Consider the following 22,962-nt stretch of genomic DNA (forward strand, 5'->3'; position numbering starts at 1 on the left):
GAGAAGAGAAAAGTTTCTGATTGAAAAACAATCTAGATCTTCTATATTGTTTTTATAAATTCTGAATCAAACAATTCTAAAAAACCTACACATGTTGAGGGAAAGAGACAAAATCAGATCTCCCAGCCAGACCTCTCCCCAGCTACTGGTTTCTAACATCTCCCTCAAAAGACTACACTGTTGACTGAGCAGCTCACCCCAAGCTTCAGCGATTAGTCAGTGCAGACGACGGTCACTTCTTCCTATAAACAGTGCCCCACAGGACAAGTTTCTAGCCTCCCAGAACGTGCACAAACACTCACACTTCATTCACCATTTGATAAGGTTCTAAGCCCTGGCCCAGAGAGGCTCCCCTACTCCCTCTGCTCCCCCCAGAACCTACCTGGAAGCGAAGGATGATGGTCCAGATGAGGCCCAGGACCAGGCGGTGGTTACCATCCACGATGTCATGGGAGCCCATGTTTTCCAGGTGTACACGCTGCTCCTTGAGGAACTGTAGGGCCTTATCCACATTCTCCAGGCAATGGATGCGCATCTTCCCCTTCGTGGGCTTTGGCTGTGGGATGGCATTGGCCCATGGCATGGAGGGACCTCACAGTTGCCCCAGAGGTGGATGCAGCCTGGACCAACTCCCATCATCAGCATCCCCTCCTCCACCCTCCTGGCCAATCTCTAACTCTCACGTTCAGTCCTTGATGCTTTTCAACTCCATCCTTCCTACAAAGTTCAGACACTCCCCCTTCCTTTAGCACCCAAAGCTCTGTAATGAGGCTGCATTGGTGCTATTCCTAGATCTGAACAAAGACTTCTGAGGGGTAATAAATGCCATTCAAAAGCACTGACACATCAAATAGTTAATTGAGCACTTACTATATGCCAGGCACAGTTCTAAGAACTATTAACTGCTGGTGGTAAGAGCAGCTTTTTGTTTGGTGATTGGTAACAGAGGCCATCCCACCATCCAACCTCTTCCCTCCCCACCCCCGAATGGCTCCAGCCAAAACTCTTAAGGTACCATCAAGAGTTAACCACATCATGTAAAGGGTTCCCAGTGGTAACTCTTTCTAGTGGCCTTTCAACACAGGGCAAGAGGCAGGAGCCTGGAGTTAAAAAAAACAATGGGAATATGTAGTACCTTTTCATTCAACCTGAGGATCAGGTACAGGTATCATTTTATACTTAGGCAGAAACAAGGAAAAAAAGGTCTTGACCGATAGACCTGAGGTTACAATGGAAGTAACTGAGCAAAACTTGAACGTTAATCTGGTTCTCCCCCAGAGGCAACATCACTGCCAGGTGGGTCACAATGGAGAGGGCCTATATTACATTTCCACTCATAAGGGTGATAGAACACACAGGAAATTATCTTCCATGCTCTTCTCTTGGTTCTAAGAAGGATGCCAATTTCTCCAGCTGGGTAACAGAATCTCTCTCAGCCCGCACAAGGAAACTGAGGTGGGTCCACTGCAGGCCAGCCACAGGGGCCTAAGTCCCCACCAGATAAATCAAGAGCTGTGTATGGCTTCCAGGAGAAGCATGAAGATGTGGCAATGGCCCAGAGGCGATACATTCCGAGAACTGGTCGGAGAACTCAGTGAGCCACACGGACATCTCACATCAGTAAGTAATGAAACCCTGGAAGGCCGGGAGAGCTGGAAACACCCCCAGACCACGTCTTTTCTAAAGAGAAGGCACAGCACCCGGCACGGGGCTCGGGCAGAGGGGCTTTACCAGCATCTCTCCAGAGAGCACCTCCAGCAGCTTGATGAGCATGCGCCCGTCCCGCAGGTCCTTGTAGAGGTCGGTGATGCGGCAGGGTACTCGGGCCAGGTTCGAGTTTACCCATTTCGTGAAGGTCTTCTTCTGAACAACTTCCCGCTCGTCTGAGTGGGGAGAAGAGACTTGGGTGAGGTGCCCGGGGTTGGCAGTGTCAATGTGCAAAGTGACATGGGGCTGAAGGTTGTCTCTTAATTCCAGGGTCCCCCGATCCTTGGCGGGGGGGCTGAAGTGTCTATTCCACCCCCTTCCTAGGCATGTTTGTGATCAGAGTGTAGCCTTGGGAGACATGGGTCTGTGTGCCATGACGAGGCAATGAAGAGAGAACTTCCACCACCGCATTCTATGCATTGTGGTATGTACCCCTAATTCAGCCACCTGTTTCCTGTGCCTGGCAGAACGCTGTCCCGTTGTACTGGCAAGCTCAGAATTCAATGCCAGGTTCACCCACCTACTCATCCAACCAACATTCCCTCTGCCTAGAACAGTCCCTCTTGCCCTTCCCCTCCGCCACCCCCTCCAACCAACTCCTATTTGTCCTGTAGAAGTAGTGCTTCTCCAAATAGCTTTTCCTGACCCCTTGGCCAGGTTAGGCCTCCCTGTGTGTGCCTTCACCCTTGAATACTCATTTCTTATTTACGACTTGCTTCGCATTCATAGGAGTTGAAAGCCCACCTCTCCTTCAAGAGTACAGGTATCTCCAGCCCAGCGAAATCTTGTCTGGTTCACTTCTATATCCCTAACACCCAGAGTCTGGTATACAGTAGGTGCTCCAGAGCTGTACTGTAGTCGACTGCACATTTATTCAGCTCCTGTTGGTGGCAGGCTTGGGCTTGGTCTGATAATTCATAAAAATAAAACCAACTGTCTGCCCTCCAAGAGCTCCTGGCAGGCAGAGAAGAATGATAGGCAAGGCAAGGGGAATGTGTGGTCCACACGAGGTCAGGGATAAGGGAGGCATGGGTTGGTGGCTATCCGTCGCGTTATGCTGGCTCGCTCACCCCCAGAACGGCAGGCAGGGCTTCTCCATCTTCAGACCTGAGAAGCGGATGTGACATCCCCACTCTAAACCAGCGGTCAGCCCAAACCAGGCTTCTCGCCCAGGCTGTACCAGCTCCGGGGAGGTACCTCTTAGCATCTCTGTAAATTAGGTGCTGGTAATCTGTCCAGTTTGAACAAGATGCTGGAGAGAGGGGAGGAGCTGGGGTGGCAGAAAGAGTGGGGGAGGGGTAGAAGGTAAAGAGAGTGAGGAGAGCGGAGGAAAGAGAAACAAAGGGAGAGAAGAGGAGAGGAGGGGTGAACTCTTGTTCTGCTGACTTCAGTGAACAGTTTGTGGCAAGAGGATGCAGGCACTGTGGTGTAGGAGCTGGCCTGGCAGTGGGGCTGGGCCTACGGCCATGGAGGAACCCCAGGGAGGGCGTGTGGGGTTCAGGCACAGCAAGGGCACACTCAGAACAGCCTGGCCAGGAGCGAGGTCAGTACCCTGGGAGCAGCCCAAAATGTCTGCTCGGTTGAGCCCCAACTGTGGCAGGGCTGGCTTTTTAAATTATTAAAAATCTGATTTAACAACAACAAAAAGAGGAGCCCAGCCAGTGGGGCCTCCGGGATATAATTCTGGCGGCTCCTGAGGCTCACAGCGTCAGATCCCTTCCTATCGCACTGCTATTTCAGTGTTAGGAGCTCAGACACTTAAACACTTATTCATTCATTCAGCCAGTGTTTACTGTATAACTGTGAGGTGTTAGGCTCTGGGGGCAGGTGGGACTCAAGGGCGGGAAAGATAGCCCTATCCTTGAGGCAGACGCACTCTATCATAAAGAAGATGAGTGCTGGTGTCCCATGGAAAGAAGTCAGTGGCAGGCCTCGAAATAAGACTTCCACAAAGAGGAATATTACTGCTGCTGCCTCTGTAAGTCTCACATATAAAATTAAAATGGCAATCCATTCATACTGCGCCTCTGGGCAAAGTTTCAGGGGGAAAAACTTTCCTTACTCCTTTATTGGCAGCAAATTAAACCACTTTCCTGATTTCAAGGACTGTTCGGTCAAATGTAACTGAAGTTTCAATGATGCATTGGACAGGAAGCAACAACATTTATTCTGGGGCGTGTCGGGATTCAAGAGAACCAGCCACAACCCTATGGTGCCTTCCCTGGAAACGAGATCTGTTTAAAGAAGGGGCTAGCCCTTTTTTACCCAAATGATGGTGGAGCTTTGACCAAGGGGCTGAAATGCTCAGATCCTTTAGAGATCAGTGTATCAAAAACCCAAGGTGCTTCCTTCCTTCCTCCTTTTCCTGTTTTCAAGAATCCAAGAATTTCATTATATGGGTGCTGAAACCCATTTATTTGTGCTTGATAATGGGTAAGGAAGTGCTATTTTAGCTGGGGACATGGGATTTAACTCTGGGCTGCTGGGCTGGAATGTACATTGGTACAGATGTGTCCTCACTTACCCTTAGATCTCCCCAGTTTTGAACATACAAATGAAGCCTCCTGCACCCCAAAATGTTGGAGCCACAGGTTTAGAGCTCAGGGAGGCAGATTCTTGGCTGCCTTTTACTTGAAGGCGAGGGTGAAATTACCCAGAATCCCCAGCACCCTGATACATTTTGCAGTGTTGAGACATGGCAAAGATTCTGAGAAGCTAATGATGATCCTGAGGAGAGAAAAGACCCAGGGTGGGAATTAATTTCCATTAGCTGTTTGCTCTGGTTGTTCCACATCAGCATGCTCAGCACATTCACTCTTAGCATGGCCCAGGCATTCATCAGGAACCTTCCAAGTGCAGGAGAGGCGGTGGCCCAGGGCCAGCTGGACTGGGGCAATGGTCATGCACTGGACCTGCTATCCCTAGGGGACCTGGGCCATCATGCAGGGACTCTCTGTGGAATGGAGGCCTCAGCAAGGTCTAGCTCAGGGCCAGACCTTATTTCTAGACCCTTAAAACCCTACCAGTGCAGGAAAGAAGAAAATCCACCAGCATAGCCTGACTCAAAGCTAGAGCCTCAGAAAATCCTGCTGCTTCTGCAACTCTCAAGCTTATGGCATCTCCATTCCTGCCTGTTCCTCTTCCTCTTTTTTTCCTTCTCAGGCTGTGGCCACCCTCAGTCCTCCCCTACATGTCAGGGCTTCTCCTAGAAAACTCACCTTCTTCTCTGACCAGCCATCTAGAACAAGTGTCTGGATATTGTGTCTGGGTGACCTTTCTTTTACACTTGTTTTCAAAGGTTTGGTTTGAGGTCAAATAAACTCACAATACCAAAACAAATATTTATCCACTAACAAGTGAGTTTATACATGGAAAGTGTTTAGAACAGTGCCTGGCACACAGGAAACTAAGCCTTTAAAGTCCTCATCACTGTTAGCATCACTACTACTGCTATTACAATGTGTAGGGTCCTGTCCTGGATGCTGTGGGGACACAAGGCAGCCTCACTCTTCCCAAGGGCCTCATGATCTAGCTGAGGAAACAAGACAAAAGCCTACAGCAGTTAATTCTGCAACCACACAAGAACCAAAAGGCAGTTCATTTTAACAATACAAAAGCTGTCACAAGGTGATATTGGATTAATTACCAGATTAATGGCACATCCAGTAAATGGTCATGGGCCAAAGAGGAAAGAGGTCATTTCTAATTGGAATAGTCAAGGTGGGCGGTGGGTGGGGGGTGGTGTCTCATGAAGAAAATCCCTTTGGATAGGCAGAAGAGGAGGGGAGCCAGGGAAGCAAGACGTTCCCAGACAGAGAGGCATGGAAGGATGGAGCTTGTGTGGGGGCTGCTGGGTAGCCATAGGTAAGCGGGGAACATGTGGAAATAGGTTTTTAGTGGAATATGGAAAGCCCTGAATGAAAGACTAAGTTTAGATTTAATCCTAGAGGCCAAAGATACCACTGAAGGGATGGCAGGATCATTTTCTGAAATACTAGTTTATAAGGCCCTCAATGATAACTTAAAAACAAAACAAAACAGTGTTTCAGCTTTAAAAAGTAGTGTTTAATAGATCAATGGAACAGAATAGAAAGCCCAGAAACAGACCCTACCTCTATGGTCAACTAATCTTTGACAAAGCAGGAAAGAATGTCCAATGGACAAAAGACAGTCTCTTCAATAAATGGTGCTGGGAAAATTGGACAGCCGCATGTAGAAAAATGAAACTGGATCACTTCCTTACACTACACATGAAAATAGACTCAAAATGGATGAAGGAACTCAATGTGAGAAAGGAATCCATCAAAATCCTTGAGGAGAACACAGGCAGCAACCTCTTTGAACTCAGCCGCAGCAACTTCTTCCTAGGAACATCGCCAAAGGCAAGGGAAGCAAGGGCAAAAATGAACTAGTGGGACTTCATCAAGATAAAAAGTTTTTGCACAGCAAAGGAAACAGTTAACAAAACTAAAAGACAACTGACAGAATGGGAGAAGATATTTGCAAATGACAGATCAGATAAAGGGCTAGTATCCAAAATCTATAAAGAACTTATCAAACTCAACACCCGAAGAACAAATATTCCAATCAAGAAATGGGCAGAAGACATGAACAGACATTTCTGCAAAGAAGACTTCCAGATGGACAAAAGACACATGGAAAAGTGCTCCACATCATTCGGCATCAGGGAAATACAGATCAAAACCACAATGAGATACCACCTCGCACCAGTCAGAATGGCTAAAATTAACAAGTCAGGAAATGACAGATGCTGGCGAGGATGCGGAGAAAGGGGAACCCTCCTACACTGTTGGTGGGAGTGCAAGCTGGTGCAACCACTCTGGAAAACAGCATGGAGGTTCCTCAAAACGTTGAAAATAGAACTACCCTATGACCCAGCAATCGCACTACTGGGTATTTACCCTAAAGATACAAATGTAGTGATCCAAAGGGGCACGTGCAGAATGTTTATAGCAGCAATGTCCACAATAGCCAAACTATGGAAAGAACCTAGATGTCCATCAACAGATGAATGGATGAAGAAGATGTGGTGTATATATATACAATGGAATACTATGCAGCCATCAAAAGAAATGAAATCTTGCCATTTGCAACAACGTGGATGGAACTAGAGGGTATTATGCTGAGTGAAATAAGTCAATCAGAGAAAGACAATTATCATACGATCTCCCTGATATCTGAAAGGCAACGTGGGGGGTTTGGGGGGTAGGAAAGGAATAAAGGAAACAAGATGGGATCAGGAGGGAGACAAACCATAAGAGACTCTTAATCTCACAAAACAAACTGGGGGTTGCCGGGAGTTGGGGGGTAGGGAGAGGGTGGTTGGGTTATGGACATTTGGGAAGATATGTGCTATGGTGACTGCTGGAAGTGTGTAAACCTTGTGATTCACAGACCTGTACCCCTGGGGCTAATAATACAGTATATGTTAATAAAAAAAAATAAATAGGGTGTAAAATCTACATAAAGAAAACCTGAGGGGCATCTGAATGGCTCAGTCCGTTAAACATCTGCCTTCAGCTCAGGTCATGATCTCAAGGTCCTGGGATCAAGTTCCACCTTGGGCTCCCTGCTCAGCGGGGAGTCTGCTTCTCCCTTTCCTTCTGCTGGCCCCCCCAACTCATACTATCTCTAAGAAATAAAAAAAAAATCTTTAAAAAATTTTAAAAGAAAACTTGAATTTTCCTTTGTGTGCTCCTGAGGCACACAAAAGATTTGAACACATGTGTAGAAAGGCACATCCAATTCTTGAATAGGAAAACTCAGTATCATAATGTTGTTAGATTACTTTAAATTAATCTATATTGAATATTATTTTAAATATATTTAAATTGTATTATTCGAGGGAAACTAGAGAAGCTATGAGAATACTCACTGGGAAAACAAAAATCGCTAGGAAAATTCCCAAAGAAGAGGTACAGGCCTTCCAGGTGTTTTTTTCTATCAGATAGTAAGTCACAGCATAAACGTACAACGATAAAACTGTGTGCTACTAGAATATGAATAGAAACATCGATGGAACAGAAATAGTGCCAAGCACAGATAGGCATTTGATACCTGATAAACGTGGTATTTCAAAAACAAAGGGGAAAGAAGGATTATTGGATAAGAAGTGTGGACAAAACTAGATGCTATCCAGGAAAAACTGCCTTAAATATATACCTCACATTCCAGGACAATTTCATTTGGATAAAAACTGAAATGTAAAAATGAAACCATAAAAATACCAAAACAAATCATGATTGAGTTTTTGTTTGTTTGTTTGTTTGGTAATGCTGGTATAGAACACAAAATTCCAAAGGCATAAAATAAAAGATTGAAAGTTCAATTACATTTAAAAAAAGTTCATGGGGCACCTGGGTGGCTCAGTGGATTAAAGCCTCTGCCTTTGGCTCAGGTCATGATCCCAGGGTCCTGGGATCGAGTCCCACATGGGGCTCTCTGCTCAGCGGGGAGCCTGCTTCCCCCTCTCTCTGTCCTCTGCCTGCCTGTGATTTCTGTCTGTCAAATAAATAAATAAAATCTTATAAAAAAAAAGTTCAGGCAAAATTTCTGTTCCCCCTAATTAAAATAAAAAAAAAAAAACCCCACACTTGGGTAGGTTAGATAGGCACAGTCAAACAAATGACTAGGGGAGGAGTCAAGATGGCAGAGAAGTAGCAGGCTGAGACTGCTTCAGCTAGCCGGAGATCAGCTAGATAGCTTATCTAAAGATTGCAAACATCTGAAAATCCATCGGCAGATCGAAGAGAAGAAGAACAGCAATTCTGGAAACAGAAAAACAACCACTTTCTGAAAGGTAGGACCGGCGGAGAAGTGAATCCAAAGCGACGGGAAGATAGACCCCGGGGGGAGGGGCCGGCTCCCGGCAAGCAGCGGAGCAACCGTGCACAAAATCAGGACTTTTAAAAGTCTGTTCCGCTGAGGGACATCGCTCCAGAGGCTAAACCCGGGCGAAGCCCACGCGGGGTCAGCGTGGCCTCAGGTCTCGCAGGGTCACAGAAGGATCGGGGGTGTCTGAGTGTCGCAGAGCTTGCGGGTATTGGAACGGGAAAGCCGGCTACAGAGACAGAGCCGACAGTAAGCTCGCAGCTCCGTGTTACCTTGAACCGGTCCCAGGCTCGGTGAGCTCGGAGCGCGGCCGGAGGTCAGGCAGATGGGAGTAACTGGGCGCTGTTCTCTGAGGGCGCACTGAGGAGTGGGGCCCTGGGCTCTCGGCTCCTCCGGGCCGGAGACCAGGAGGCTGCCATTTGTATTCCCGTCCTCCGGAACTCTACGGAAAGCGCTCAGGTAACAAAAGCTCCTGAAAGCAAACCCGAGCGGATTACTCACCCCGGCCCGGGTAAGGGCGGTGTAATTCCGCCTGGGGCAAAGACACTTGAGAATCACTACACCAGGCCCCTCCCCCAGAAGATCAACAAGAAATCCAGCCGAGACCAAGTTCACCTACCAAGGAGTGCGGTTTCAATACCAAGGAGAGCAGCAGAATTCCAGAGGAGGAGAAAGCCAAACACGGAACTCATGGCTTTTTTCCTGTGATTTTTTTTAGTCTTGCAGTTAATTTAATTTTTTCTTTTTCATTTTTTTTTTTTTTCTCGCCTTCGGGTAAAAATTTTTTTTTTTAACTGTTACCTTTTTCTTTTTTAACGATTTTTTACTAGTTTATCTAATATATATATTTTTTCTTTTTTACATTTTTCTTAGGTGTTTTCTTTTTTTAAAAATTCTTTTCTTTTCTTTTCTTTTTTTTTTTCTTTTCTTTTTGTTTTTTTTTTTTCTTTCTTCCTTTTTGAACCTCTTTTTATCCCCTTTCTCCCCACTCACGATTTTGGATCTCTTCTAATTTGGTTAAAGCATATTTTCCTGGGGTTGTTGCCACCCTTTTAGTATTTTACTTGCCCCTTCATTTACTCTTATCTGGACAAAATGACAAGACATAAAAATTCAACACAAAAAAAAGAACAAGAGGCAGTACCGAAGGCTAGGGACCTAATCAATACAGACATCGGTAATATGTCAGATCTAGAGTTCAGAATGACAATTCTCAAGGTTCTAGCCGGGCTCGAAAAAGGCATGGAAGATATTAGAGAAACCCTCTCGAGAGATATAAAAGCCCTTTCTGGAGAAATAAAAGAACTAAAATCTAACCAAGGTGAAATCAAAAAAGCTATTAATGAGGTGCAATCAAAAATGGAGGCTCTAACTGCTAGGATAAATGAGGCAGAAGAAAGAATTAGTGATATAGAAGACCAAATGACAGAGAATAAAGAAGCTGAGCAAAAGAGGGACAAACAGCTACTGGACCACGAGGGGAGAATTTGAGAGATAAGTGACACCATAAGACGAAACAACATTAGAATAATTGGGATTCCAGAAGAAGAAGAAAGAGAGAGGGGAGCAGAAGGTATACTGGAGAGAATTATTGGGGAGAATTTCCCCAATATGGCAAAGGGAACGAGCATCAAAATTCAGGAGGTTCAGAGAACGCCCCTCAAAATCAATAAGAATAGGCCCACACCCCGTCACCTAATAGTAAAATTTACAAGTCTCAATGACAAAGAGAAAATCCTGAAAGCAGCCCGGGAAAAGAAGTCTGTAACATACAATGGTAAAAATATTAGATTGGCAGCTGACTTATCCACAGAGACCTGGCAGGCCAGAAAGAGCTGGCATGATATTTTCAGAGCACTAAACGAGAAAAACATGCAGCCAAGAATACTATATCCAGCTAGGCTATCATTGAAAATAGAAGGAGAGATTAAAAGCTTCCAGGACAAACAACAACTGAAAGAATTTGCAAATACCAAACCAGCTCTACAGGAAATATTGAAAGGGGTCCTCTAAGCAAAGAGAGAGCCTACAAGTGGTAGATCAGAAAGGAACAGAGACCATATACAGTAACAGTCACCTTACAGGCAATACAATGGCACTAAATTCATATCTCTCAATACTTACCCTGAATGTGAATGGGCTAAATGCCCCTGTCAAAAGACACAGGGTATCAGAATGGATTAAAAAACAAAACCCATCTATATGTTGCCTCCAAGAAACACATTTTAAGCCCGAAGACACCTCCAGATTTAAAGTGAGGGGGTGGAAAAGAATTTACCATGCTAATGGACATCAGAAGAAAGCAGGAGTGGCAATCCTTATATCAGATCAATTAGATTTTAAGCCAAAGACTATAATAAGAGATGAGGAAGGACACTATATCATACTCAAAGGGTCTGTCCAACAAGAAGATTTAACAATTTTAAATATCTATGCCCCCAATGTGGGAGCAGCCAACTATATAAACCAATTAATAACAAAATCAAAGAAACACATCAACAATAATACAATAATAGTAGGGGACTTTAACACTCCCCTCACTGAAATAGACAGGTCATCCAAGCAAAAGATCAGCAAGGAAATAAAGGCCTTAAACGACACACTGGACCAGATGGACATCACAGATATATTCAGAGCATTTCATCCCAAAGCAACAGAATACACATTCTTCTCTAGTGCACATGGAACATTCTCCAGAATAGATCACATCCTCGGTCCTAAATCAGGACTCAACCGGTATCAAAAGATTGGGATCATTCCCTGCATATTTTCAGACCACAATGCTCTAAAGCTAGAACTCAACCACAAAAGGAAGTTTGGAAAGAACCCAAATACATGGAGACTAAACAGTATCCTTCTAAAGAATGAATGGGTCAACCGGGAAATTAAAGAAGAATTGAAAAAAATCATGGAAACAAATGATAATGAAAATACAACGGTTCAAAATCTGTGGGACACAACAAAGGCAGTCCTGAGAGGAAAATATATAGCGGTACAAGCCTTTCTCAAGAAACAAGAAAGGTCTCAGGTACACAACCTAACCCTACACCTAAAGGAGCTGGAGAAAGAACAAGAAAGAAGCCCTAAGCCCAGCAGGAGAAGAGAAATCATAAAGATCAGAGCAGAAATCAATGAAATAGAAACCAAAAAAACAATAGAACAAATCAACGAAACTAGGAGCTGGTTCTTTGAAAGAATTAATAAAATTGATAAACCCCTGGCCCGACTTATCAAAAAGAAAAGAGAAAGGACCCAAATAAATAAAATCATGAATGAAAGAGGAGAGATCACAACTAACACCAAAGAAATACAAACTATTATAAGAACATACTATGAGCAACTCTATGGCAATAAATTTGACAATCTGGAAGAAATGGATGCATTCCTAGAAACATATAAACTACCACAACTGAACCAGGAAGAAATAGAAAGCCTGAACAGACCTATAACCAGTAAGGAGATTGAAACAGTCATTAAAAATCTCCAAACAAACAAAAGCCCAGGGCCAGACGGCTTCCTGGGGGAATTCTACCAAACATTTAAAGAAGAACTAATTCCTATTCTCCTGAAACTGTTCCAAAAAATAGAAATGGAAGGAAAACTTCCAAACTCATTTTATGAGGCCAGCATCACCTTGATCCCAAAACCAGACAAGGATCCCACCAAAAAAGAGAGCTATAGACCGATATCCTTGATGAACACAGATGCGAAAATACTCAACAAAATACTAGCCAATAGGATTCAACAGTACATTAAAAAGATTATTCACCACGACCAAGTGGGATTTATTCCAGGGCTGCAAGGTTGGTTCAACATCCGCAAATCAGTCAATGTGATACAACACATCAATAAAAGAAAGAACAAGAACCATATGATACTCTCAATAGATGCTGAAAAAGCATTTGACAAAGTACAACATCCCTTCCTGATCAAAACTCTTCAAAGTGTAGGGATAGAGGGCACATACCTCAATATCATCAAAGCCATCTATGAAAAACCCACCGCAAATATCATTCTCAATGGAGAAAAACTGAAAGCTTTTCCGCTAAGGTCAGGAACACGGCAGGGATGTCCATTATCACCACTGCTATTCAACATCGTACTAGAGGTCCTAGCCTCAGCAATCAGACAACAAAAGGAAATTAAAGGCATCCAAATCGGCAAAGAAGAAGTCAAATTATCACTCTTCGCAGATGATATGATACTATATGTGGAAAACCCAAAAGACTCCACTCCAAAACTGCTAGAACTTATACAGGAATTCAGTAAAGTGTCAGGATATAAAATCAATGCACAGAAATCAGTTGCATTTCTCTACACCAACAGCAAGACAGAAGAAAGAGATATTAAGGAGTCAATCCCATTTACAATTGCATCCAAAACCATAAGATACCTAGGAATAAACCTAACCAAAGAGACACAGAATCTATACTCAGAAAACTATAAAGTACTCATGAAAGAAATTGAGGAAGACACAAAGAAATGGAAAAATGTTCCATGCTCCTGGATTGGAAGAATAAATATTGTGAAAATGTCTATGCTACCTAAAGCAATCTACACATTTAATGCAATTCCTATCAAAGTACCATCCATCTTTTTCAAAGAAATGGAACAAATAATGCTAAAATTTATATGGAACCAGAAAAGACCTCGAATAGCCAAAGGGATATTGAAAAAGAAAGCCAACGTTGGTGGCATCAGAATTCCGGACTTCAGGCTCTATTACAAAGCTGTCATCATCAAGACAGCATGGTACTGGCACAAAAACAGACACATAGATCAATGGAACAGAATAGAGAGCCCAGAAATAGACCCTCAAATCTATGGTCAACTAATCTTCGACAAAGCAGGAAAGAATGTCCAATGGAAAAAAGACAGCCTCTTCAATAAATGGTGCTGGGAAAATTGGACAGCCACATGCAGAAAAATGAAATTGGACCATTCCCTTACACCACACACAAAAATAGACTCAAAATGGATGAAGGACCTCAATGTACGAAAGGAATCCATCAAAATCCTTGAGGAGAACACAGGCAGCAACCTCTTCGACCTCTGCCGCAGCAACATCTTCCTAGGAACAACGCAAAAGGCAAGGGAAGCAAGGGAAAAAATGAACTACTGGGATTTCATCAAGATCAAAAGCTTTTGCACAGCAAAGGAAACAGTTAACAAAATCAAAAGACAACTGACAGAATGGGAGAAGATATTTGCAAACAACATATCAGATAAAGGACTAGTGTCCAGAATCTATAAAGAACTTAGCAAACTCAACACCCAAAGAACAAATAATCCAATCAAGAAATGGGCAGAGGACATGAACAGACATTTCTGCAAAGAAGACATCCAGATGGCGAACAGACACATGAAAAAGTGCTCCATATCACTCGGCATCAGGGAAATACAAATCAAAACCACAATGCGATATCACCTCACACCAGTCAGAATGGCTAAAATCAACAAGTCAGGAAATGACAGATGCTGGCGAGGATGCGGAGAAAGGGGAACCCTCCTACACTGTTGGTGGGAATGCAAGCTGGTGCAGCCACTCTGGAAAACAGCATGGAGGTTCCTCAAAATGTTGAAAATAGAACTGCCCTATGACCCAGCAATTGCACTATTGGGTATTTACCCTAAAGATACAAATGTAGTGATCCAAAGGGGCACATGCACCCGAATGTTTATAGCAGCAATGTCCACAATAGCCAAACTATGGAAAGAACCTAGATGTCCATCAACAGATGAATGGATCAAGAAGATGTGGTATATATACACAATGGAATACTATGCAGCCATCAAAAGAAATGAAATCTTGCCATTTGCAACAACATGGATGGAACTAGAGCGTATCATGCTTAGCGAAATAAGTCAAGCAGAGAAAGACAACTATCATATGATCTCCCTGATATGAGGAAGTGGTGATGCAACATGGAGGCTTAAGTGGGCAGAAGAAGAATAAATGAAACAAGATGGGATTGGGAGGGAGACAAACCATAAGTGACTCTTAATCTCACAAAACAAACTGAGGGTTGCCGGGGGGAGGGGGTTTGGGAGAAGGGGTTGGGATTATGGACATTGGGGAGGGCATGTGATTTGGTGAGTGCTGTGAAGTGTGTAAACCTGGTGATTCACAGACCTGTACCCCTGGGGATAAAAATATATGTTTATAAAAAATAAAAAAATTAAAAAAAAATGACTAAAGATATTTGTAACTTACATCACAAAGGGCCAATTAACTTGGGATATAAGGAACATATACAAATTAATGAGGAAAAGGACCAACAATCCAATAGTGAAATAGACATACATATGTAAACAAAAAGTTAACAAAAAACTGTAAAATCTCTTAAATGTGCACAAATTTGTCCAAGGTAGTCATAGAAGTATGAATTAAAAGTATAAACATATACACAAAATTTAATAAATGGTCCTTAATTAGTGTGAGCACATTAACCGTAAAAGACATTTTTGAGACAACTGGGAAAATTTGAATATTAAATGAATATTCTACTATAGTAGAGTTGATGTCAATTTTATTCAGTCTGCATTTTTGCCAGCACATAGCTTTAAGCTAGGGGTAAAGGGAGGTGTAATAGTGGTACTATGGTTAGGTGGAACATGTTCTTGTTTTTCAGAGGTACATATTACAGTATTAGGGGTAAAATGTTGTGACGATCTTCAATTTACTTTAAAAATACTTCAACCCCCGAGAGTAGAGATTCAACGTTGGGGGTTTGGGGGGTAAGAAAAGAATAAATGAAACAAGATGGGATCGGGAGGGAGATAAACCATAAGAGATTTTTAAAGATTTTATTTACTTATTTTACAGAGAGAGATCACAAGCAGGCAGAGAGGCAGGGAGAGAGAGAGCAGGAAGCAAGCTCCCTGCTGAGCAGAGAGCCTGATGCGGGGCTCGATCCCAGGACCCTGAGATCATGACCCAAGCCGAAGGCAGCGACTTAACCCACTGAGCCACCCAGGCGCCCCCATAAGAGATTTTTAATCTCACAAAACAAACTGAGGGTTACTGGGGGGAGGGGGATGGGAGAGGGTGGGTGGGGTTATGGACATTGGGGAGGGTATGTGCTTTGGTGAGTGCTGTGAAGTGTGTAAGCCTGACGATTCACAGACCTGTACCCCTGGGACTAATAATACATTATATGTTTATAAAAAAATTTAAAAATTTAAACAAATAATTAAAAAAATACTTCAACCCCCGAAATGGACAAGCAAATATGGCAAAAATTGAACAGTTGTTAAGTCGATGACTCATTATACTTTTAGCTCTACTTTTTTGTATGTTTGAAATTTTTATACTAAAAGCCAAAAAATACAATGACATCAAGATACTGTTTCACTTATTGGGTGCACAGACCAAAAAGTGTGATAAAATATGGTGTTTGGTTAAGGCGTGGGAAAAGAAAGCATTCATATGTTGCTAGAGAAAGTAACAGAGGCAATTTTGGCAAGACTTGGCAATTTTGGTCAGAATTACATATGCACATACTTTTGGACCTAGTAATTCCACTTCTAGGAATATGTCCTACAGATAAACTCATATATTGGGAAATAATCTATATATAAGGTTATTCATTGCATTTTTAAAAAGAGACATATACTGGAATGTTCACTAATAGGAGATGGTTAAATTAAAATTGTATGTCCATACGTAGAATAGTTAATTATTACAAAAAAGAGGTTGTTTATGTATTAATAGAAATAAAACAATCTTCAATATATCTTGGGTGGGGGAAAAGGATATTATAGAACAATGTATAGTTAAAAAAAAAAAGCTGGGAAAATAATATAGACCATTTGGAAATATATACATAAAATATTCCTGGAAAGTTGCATGAGAAACTGGTAACACTGGTCCTGGGAAAAGAACTGGTATCTGGAGGGACCGAGGTGGGAATAAAACTCATTTTATGCATCTTTTGAGTGTTATCTATTGGATGTACCTATTATTTATTCAATATAGAAATACATTTTTCCTATCCTAAAGAAAATATTAAGGAACACTCCGTACACCCCCTGAGAACAGAGCTCAGGTGGGAGAGTTTCCCTCGGCCTCCCTGACCACCACAGAGCTACTCTCGGAGGTCTGGCCCTCTGACTATCCTAGAAAGTTGTTTCAAAGCGCAGCCCTCTCTCCTTGGGGTCAAGGTTCTTCCTCTGCTATGTTATACCTTCTCCAGGCTTCCTCTTGGCTCCTCCTTCAACTTCCCTCCTCCTTTGGCCCCTGCCACACACCACACCTGCCACTGACCCCACCCATTCCAGCATCTGGTTGACTTCCTGACATCATGGCACCTGGCAAGTTTGTTATCAGAAGTCCCAGGGGGGCTATTTTAAAAATAAAATTTCTTACACACTGGCTGTTCTGAAGCCAAGTGGTAAGGCTGAACTATTTTATTTCTAGGTCTATGCGCATCTAGTCCTTCCTGCCACATATATATTTCCTAGTTCTTCCTGCTGCCTATGTAATTCCTTGCATGCATGCTTCATCTCTCTCCCTCTTTTGTCTGTTACAAATCTGCTCTCAAGAGGAGAGAATAGCAACCTAAATATTCAAAACAGGATTATATGATCATTTCGGTACTTATAAAGATATTAATAAGGTTGTAGAAGACCTTTCAGTGGCAAGAAAGGATATTAGAATACATTTTAAGGGAAAGTTCAGATTATAAAATTATATGAATAATATGACCCTGGTCTTATAATTTTTAATATCCATTTAAAAATGAAAGCCTCAGTTGGATGTTGTTATAGCTGAGCAGTAAGACTGTGGGTGACTTTGCTTTTGCTTATCTATAGTTTCTAAAATTGCTGCAATGAACATGTATTCCTTTTATAATAAGAAACAGCAGATGTCATGAAGAAAAATAGGATATAAAGCTCATAAACCCTGAGGAATAAATGACTGATGAAAAGTTACAAAGGTTGTGGTTTTTTTTTTTTTTTTTTTTTTGAGGAAGCCTGTATTTTTACCAGCATCCAGCCCTAAGGTATGGGTAAAGCTCGGTGGTCAGAAAGACAAGAGGGAGAAGAGGCATCACGGGTGGCCCATGGACCCCTAGCCTGGGCCTGAAGCCAATCATTTAATGTTGAGCACTTTGCAAGTTTACAGCTTCAGATTCTTCTCCTTCTCATACTAGGGAGCCGAGAGCTTTGGGAACCTGAGTGAGCGATACTTGTAACTCCCATGAACATGTGACAAACCGTGAAGCTATAGACAGCAATGCTATAAAGCCTAGCATAGTGGCAGACCCTTAGGGGTGCATCATAAATGATGTTGATGGCACAAATTCAACCCCACAGTTTAGTTTGAGAGGAACTTTTCTTTCAGCCAACCAACTTTCAGCACAGTAGTATTGTGAATGGCTAGAACATGATTCCCCTACCTGCAAGATCTAAAACCTAGCTAGGGTTGATTCTAAGAGACAACTCTAGGATGCTTACTACATACCTGCAAAGGCAAGAATAAAGCACAGAAGACTGACTTTAAAAGTGAGCAGAGTTGAACGCGAAGATGCTGGTGAACTAGACTGGGCTACATTAACACAAAGGAACATTATATGGCCATGAAGATGATATTCTACATGTTTACTGACCTGAAAAGATATTCATAATATAACTGCTCAGTGACAAAGAGTCCAAGATCATAATATTAGATAATGTTTTAATAGTCATGCATTTATATACATAGTCATATATCTATAGGCATTAAAATATCTGTATGGGTCATTAACAGTATCCCTAGTTTTCCCTTTTTTAATCAATTTTGCTAACTTTATTATATATTTTGGGGTAATAACAATGTTTAAAGATATAAAAGTATGCATCCTATTGTTTTTAAAATAGGGTCTTTGCATATAGTAGAAAAAGAAAGCAAGTTATTATAGACCAGTTTAGATTTTTTAAAAAATGTCTTTGAAGGGGACACCTGGGTGGCTCAGTTGGTTGGACGACTGCCTTCGGCTCAGGTCATGATCCTGGAGTCCCGGGATTGAGTCCCGCATCGGGCTCCCAGCTCCATGGGGAGTCTGCTTCTCTCTCTGACCTTCTCCTCGTTCATGCTCTCTCTCACTGTCTCTCTCTCAAGTAAATAAATAAAATCTTTAAAAAAAAAATGTCTTTGAAGAAGGTTAGTTTGGATGTGAAGTTTGAAGATGACCATGGTTTTAGAATGGCAGGGAAGGAGGGAGGTTTTGTTCAAAGGCCTCGACGTGGACACTGGCAAATGTGTGTATGAGGGCATGTGCGTACAGTGTGCACGTCTTGGCGGGGGAGGTGAGAAGCAGTGAACTGACCCAGGGCAAAGAAGCTGAAGGACAGTCTAGGGAATTTGAACTTTATACTCCAGGTAAAGAAAAGCCTGGAGGCTCTTTTTTCTTTTCTTTCTTTTTAAAGATTTTATTTGTCAGAGAGAGAGAGAGAGCACAAGCAGGGGGAGCAGCAAAGCCTGGAGGTTCTTAAGTAAAGCAACATGTCACTAAAAGTTTCTTGAAGGACAATGCTTCAAAGTGCTGTGGAAATGGGACCAGACAGAGAGAGGCCAGGGCCTCTGCTGGGAGGCAGCTGCTGAAGTCTCTGCCTGCAGCACCATGGCCCCAACTGACACGTGACCTGTGCAAATGAAATGGCCAGAGTCCAGTGGGACAACCGCAGAACAAGGGTCAGTTGGCCCACAGCAGGGGATCATACTCAGAGGCTGGAGGACAGAAGTAAAAAGGAACTCAGGGTTTTGATCAAAGGGGCTCAAGAAGCTGCTGGGAGAAGGAAAATGGGAAGGGGTGTTCTGGGTGGGATGCAGAGATGGAGATAATGCAGGTCTGAAGGATGTTCGAGAAAGCCCAGGTGCGTAGCCCAGTAGCCCTAAGGCTGCTGGGATGATCCCTGGGATTTGGTCCTGGAGCTCCCTGCTGGGCAGCCTCTGGAATCTATGGAGGGGTATGGTGATAGCTCTGCCCTGCTTCCTTCAGAGTGGGAGGAGCCAGTGAGATCATCTGGATAAAGAGTGCAGAGACCACTCAGCAGCGTGCCAGCACCAAGCCCTGTCCTGCATGCAGGCGGTGGCTGCGAGGACAGAGGACACTGAGAACACAAGGCCACAGAGGTTGAGATGGTCTGGGACTCAGTTGCAGCCTAGCCTTTATTGAACTGAGAATTTCTGGACAATCTACTGATTTGCTAAAAAGGATCAATTATTCCCTTTCCCGAAGCCAGGAACCAAAGCTCCATGGTTCAGGGTAGAGGCATATGGTCAGCGCTACTCTAACAGGTGGCTTCCTCCCAGGCTGCCAAAGCTGGAAAGTGCATCGTCTAGACTCAAGCCCCTTGTTTTTCAGGTGAGGAGCAGAAAAGTGACTTGGCCAAGGTCACCTAATTCAGGAAAGCCCATGATAGTGCAAGAGGCCAGAAGAATGACAATGTGAGGACGGCTCACTTCTCCCTGTCCACAGCGCCCAAGCTGGCTCATGCTGTCATCTCCTCCTTCCCAGACTTTTGCACAGCCTCCCCATAACCTGTACCCCCACTGAAGTCAGAGTGATATCCAAAAACCCAAATGTAACCATGCTTCCCTGTGAGAACCCTTTGATGGGTGTGGGAGCACCTCCATCCTTCTGGCCCTCTACTGAAGGCCGCAGTTCCTGTCCTGAGTTACTACAGTGCTCTCCGCTACAGGCTCCCACCCTTTGACCCTTTGACCCTGCAGCTCCTTTGCAAATAGTCTCAGTAAACCCCTCAGCCACCCTTCTTCAGTTTCCTGCAGCTTCCTGCCAGGACCCTGAAGATACCCACTGCCTAGAAGGGCCCTGCGATGTGGCCCCTGCCTGCCCCTCCCATCTCCACCCCTTCTTCCCCGCCTGCGCTCACTCCAACAAGCCCCACTCCTCCTTGGATGAGGTACGAGCTGTAGGTTATGTTAGAAACTCATAGTTCTCAGTAAATCTTTATGGAATTCATCATACTTTGTCATCGTGCACATATGTCTACATGTACAGAGACACGTGTAATTATCTGATCTACTTCCTTCTCACTGGACTGTAAAATGAGATCTGGTTTCCAGAGTCTGAAGGCCAAAGGGTTTGGAGGCAAAATGCTTCCAGAGACTCAGCTGCTTCCAACTTCCTTGTCACTCTCTCTCAGTGACACGATAAAAAAGGAAAAGGAATAATTGCTACAGATGCTTGGAAACAAGTCTCCTGGTGTCTCTTCGGCCAAGCAGCACGCAGGGGGCGCCTAGCTGGAGAAGGGGGAAATGGATGCCAGCTGCTTTGGAAGCCATAAGCACAGTCAAGGTCTGGTGTCACAGCCTGCCCTTGGGAATGAAGCGGACAGCCCACAAGAATGTCCCGAAGATGGAGGGGCCTATGCCCGCGGCTCACTCAGACTGCATGGCACAGGGAGGGAAGAGTCTTATTATTAACCTCGGTGTATTAATATTTGAAAAGCATCTTCACAATGATAGATAGCAGTCACCCAGAAATGGGGACAGCTTTGGTTCTGCAAAGCATTCTCAGAGGAAGAACAGCTTTTCTGGAGAGGGGAGGGAGCCAGTGGGAGAAGGTGCTCCGTCTGGAGCAGGGGAGACCACCCCGACTGCACAGCACAGGGGGGCAGGCTAGCCTCTCACTGATTTGTCTGCATGGGTCACCAGCAGGTTTATCTGAGCAGTGGCGTTTCCGGAAAGGAGGGGAAACTCACAATGGCTGACCTCCCCGAAAAAGCTGCTGAGCCAATTATTTTTTCTTCTGACAGTATACTAAAATGATTGCTGATGATTATACATATTTCTATGAATAGTATATTTTCCCAAAATATAGTCTCTCCACAGAACTCCGACTCATGTTTTGAAAGCTGAGAGGAAAACATTTTTTAAAACCCCTCATTAATGACACCATCTTTGTTCTCACAGGTAGCTTAAGAGAGACATTCAGAACATTAACACCTGATGCCTTGGTCTCCAGCAGCTGCATGTGAACTTGTCAACTTAATAGGCTGCCAAGAAGCTGCAGAATCCCGAGCCTATGCCCCACCCCCCTCCACACACACACTGTGGTGAAATCCTGTTCTCTGAAAGACATCATTCACCCTCTGGACACAAAGCCCTTCTCAGGCAACTGGGGCACCTCTGGGGCACCTGGGATCAGTGTCATCCTGGTGCAGGTGGGGAAAGAGGCCCAGGGAAAGGGCAAGCGTAACCTTTTGCTACCAAAGTCAGGAAGGAGCCCATACCACCCTCTCTCTGGAGTTTCCAGGAAGCCAACATGGGTGGGAAGGGAGTGGCAGGGTCGGAGGGCCACTGTTCTAAGGCTCTGGCGGAATATCTGTCAGTCACAGAACTTAAACTTGGGGCCTGGGCAAAGTGGGTCTGGAAGACGTTCAAGGTTTTAAGTGGCAGCAACTCTGTGCTTCAGAGCACAGGGACACAGCCCGCTGTGCACCTGCTGCCTGTTGTGTTCTCTGAATTGTCCTCAACCAACCTCACCACGCGCGACCTCACCTCCTGTTTAGTAAGAAGGCTACAAAGACAGAATGCAGAAAGGAAAGGCATCTCTAGCATGAAACACCACTTGGATTCTGATTTAAAGGCAAAACCAGAGTGGGCCACACCAATTTGTACCCTTTGTTTGAGAAGGATGGCTCTGTGTTCCCTGGGCCACAGAAGAGGATGAAGGGCACATTGGACCCGCTCTTTCTCACAGACCTTCACCAGAGGCCCTGGACTGCTCTCGGCACTGCAACCTTCCAGATGCCTCTGTGCTCTGAGGAGCTAGAAATCCTGCAGTGGGTGGCACTTGGGATGCCCAGATACCAATCTGAGTGGGCAAGGCAGGGGAGGCTCATGCACACGGTTTCTCTTTTGGGGGGGCACCTTTCTGTTGCATTCCTTCTCTCCCACGCCTGAGGCAGGGTCCTCACCCAAATCAGTGGGGCACCAAGACAGGTGCAAGGGGGCAGGCAGGCAGAAGCCACTGCTGGGATGAGGAGAGAGCACAGAGGACGGACTTTTCTGGCTGGTAAATTCCCTGCAGCCTGCAGTGCCTCATCCCTCATCCAGACAGCCACAAATGTTTACCGAATGGCTCCCAGGACGAAAAAGAGGAAGGACAGGAAATGAGGTGTAAGCAAAAATAACAGTGGCTCTAGGAGACACCGGAAGACTTTCTACTGAGATGTGAAGGCTGGATCCTCTTGGAGAAGGTAGACTTGAGCTTTTCAACTGCACCCTTTCCCCTAAGCTTTCAAAAAATTAGTCATCAAGGCAGAGAACCACCCCTGTTCAGGAAGAATCCTCGGGGCTACCCAGCACTTAACCTCATGAGGTGCTGTCAGCTTTCAGACGCTGATGCAGAGAGCTAACATCTGCCCAGGGACCTACTGGGCAAATATTCCTGC

The 22,962-nt window shown here is 44.2% G+C and overlaps 1 protein-coding gene across 2 annotated transcripts in view; it reads right to left on the bottom strand.

Moving 5' to 3' along the window:
* Positions 1–22,962, bottom strand: part of SPTB (spectrin beta, erythrocytic) — a 128,282-nt gene that overhangs the window by 47,828 nt on the left and 57,492 nt on the right. For both annotated transcript variants that reach the window (XM_059182339.1, XM_059182340.1), the window contains exons 3-4: positions 1,732–1,883; positions 383–556 (exon numbers count right to left, since the gene is read on the bottom strand). In XM_059182339.1, coding sequence (XP_059038322.1) covers positions 383–556; positions 1,732–1,883 — 326 coding nt within the window. The remainder of the gene's footprint in view (positions 1–382; positions 557–1,731; positions 1,884–22,962) is intronic.

Source organism: Mustela lutreola, chromosome 7, assembly GCF_030435805.1.
Source record: "Mustela lutreola isolate mMusLut2 chromosome 7, mMusLut2.pri, whole genome shotgun sequence".
Taxonomy (NCBI): Eukaryota; Metazoa; Chordata; class Mammalia; order Carnivora; family Mustelidae; genus Mustela; species Mustela lutreola.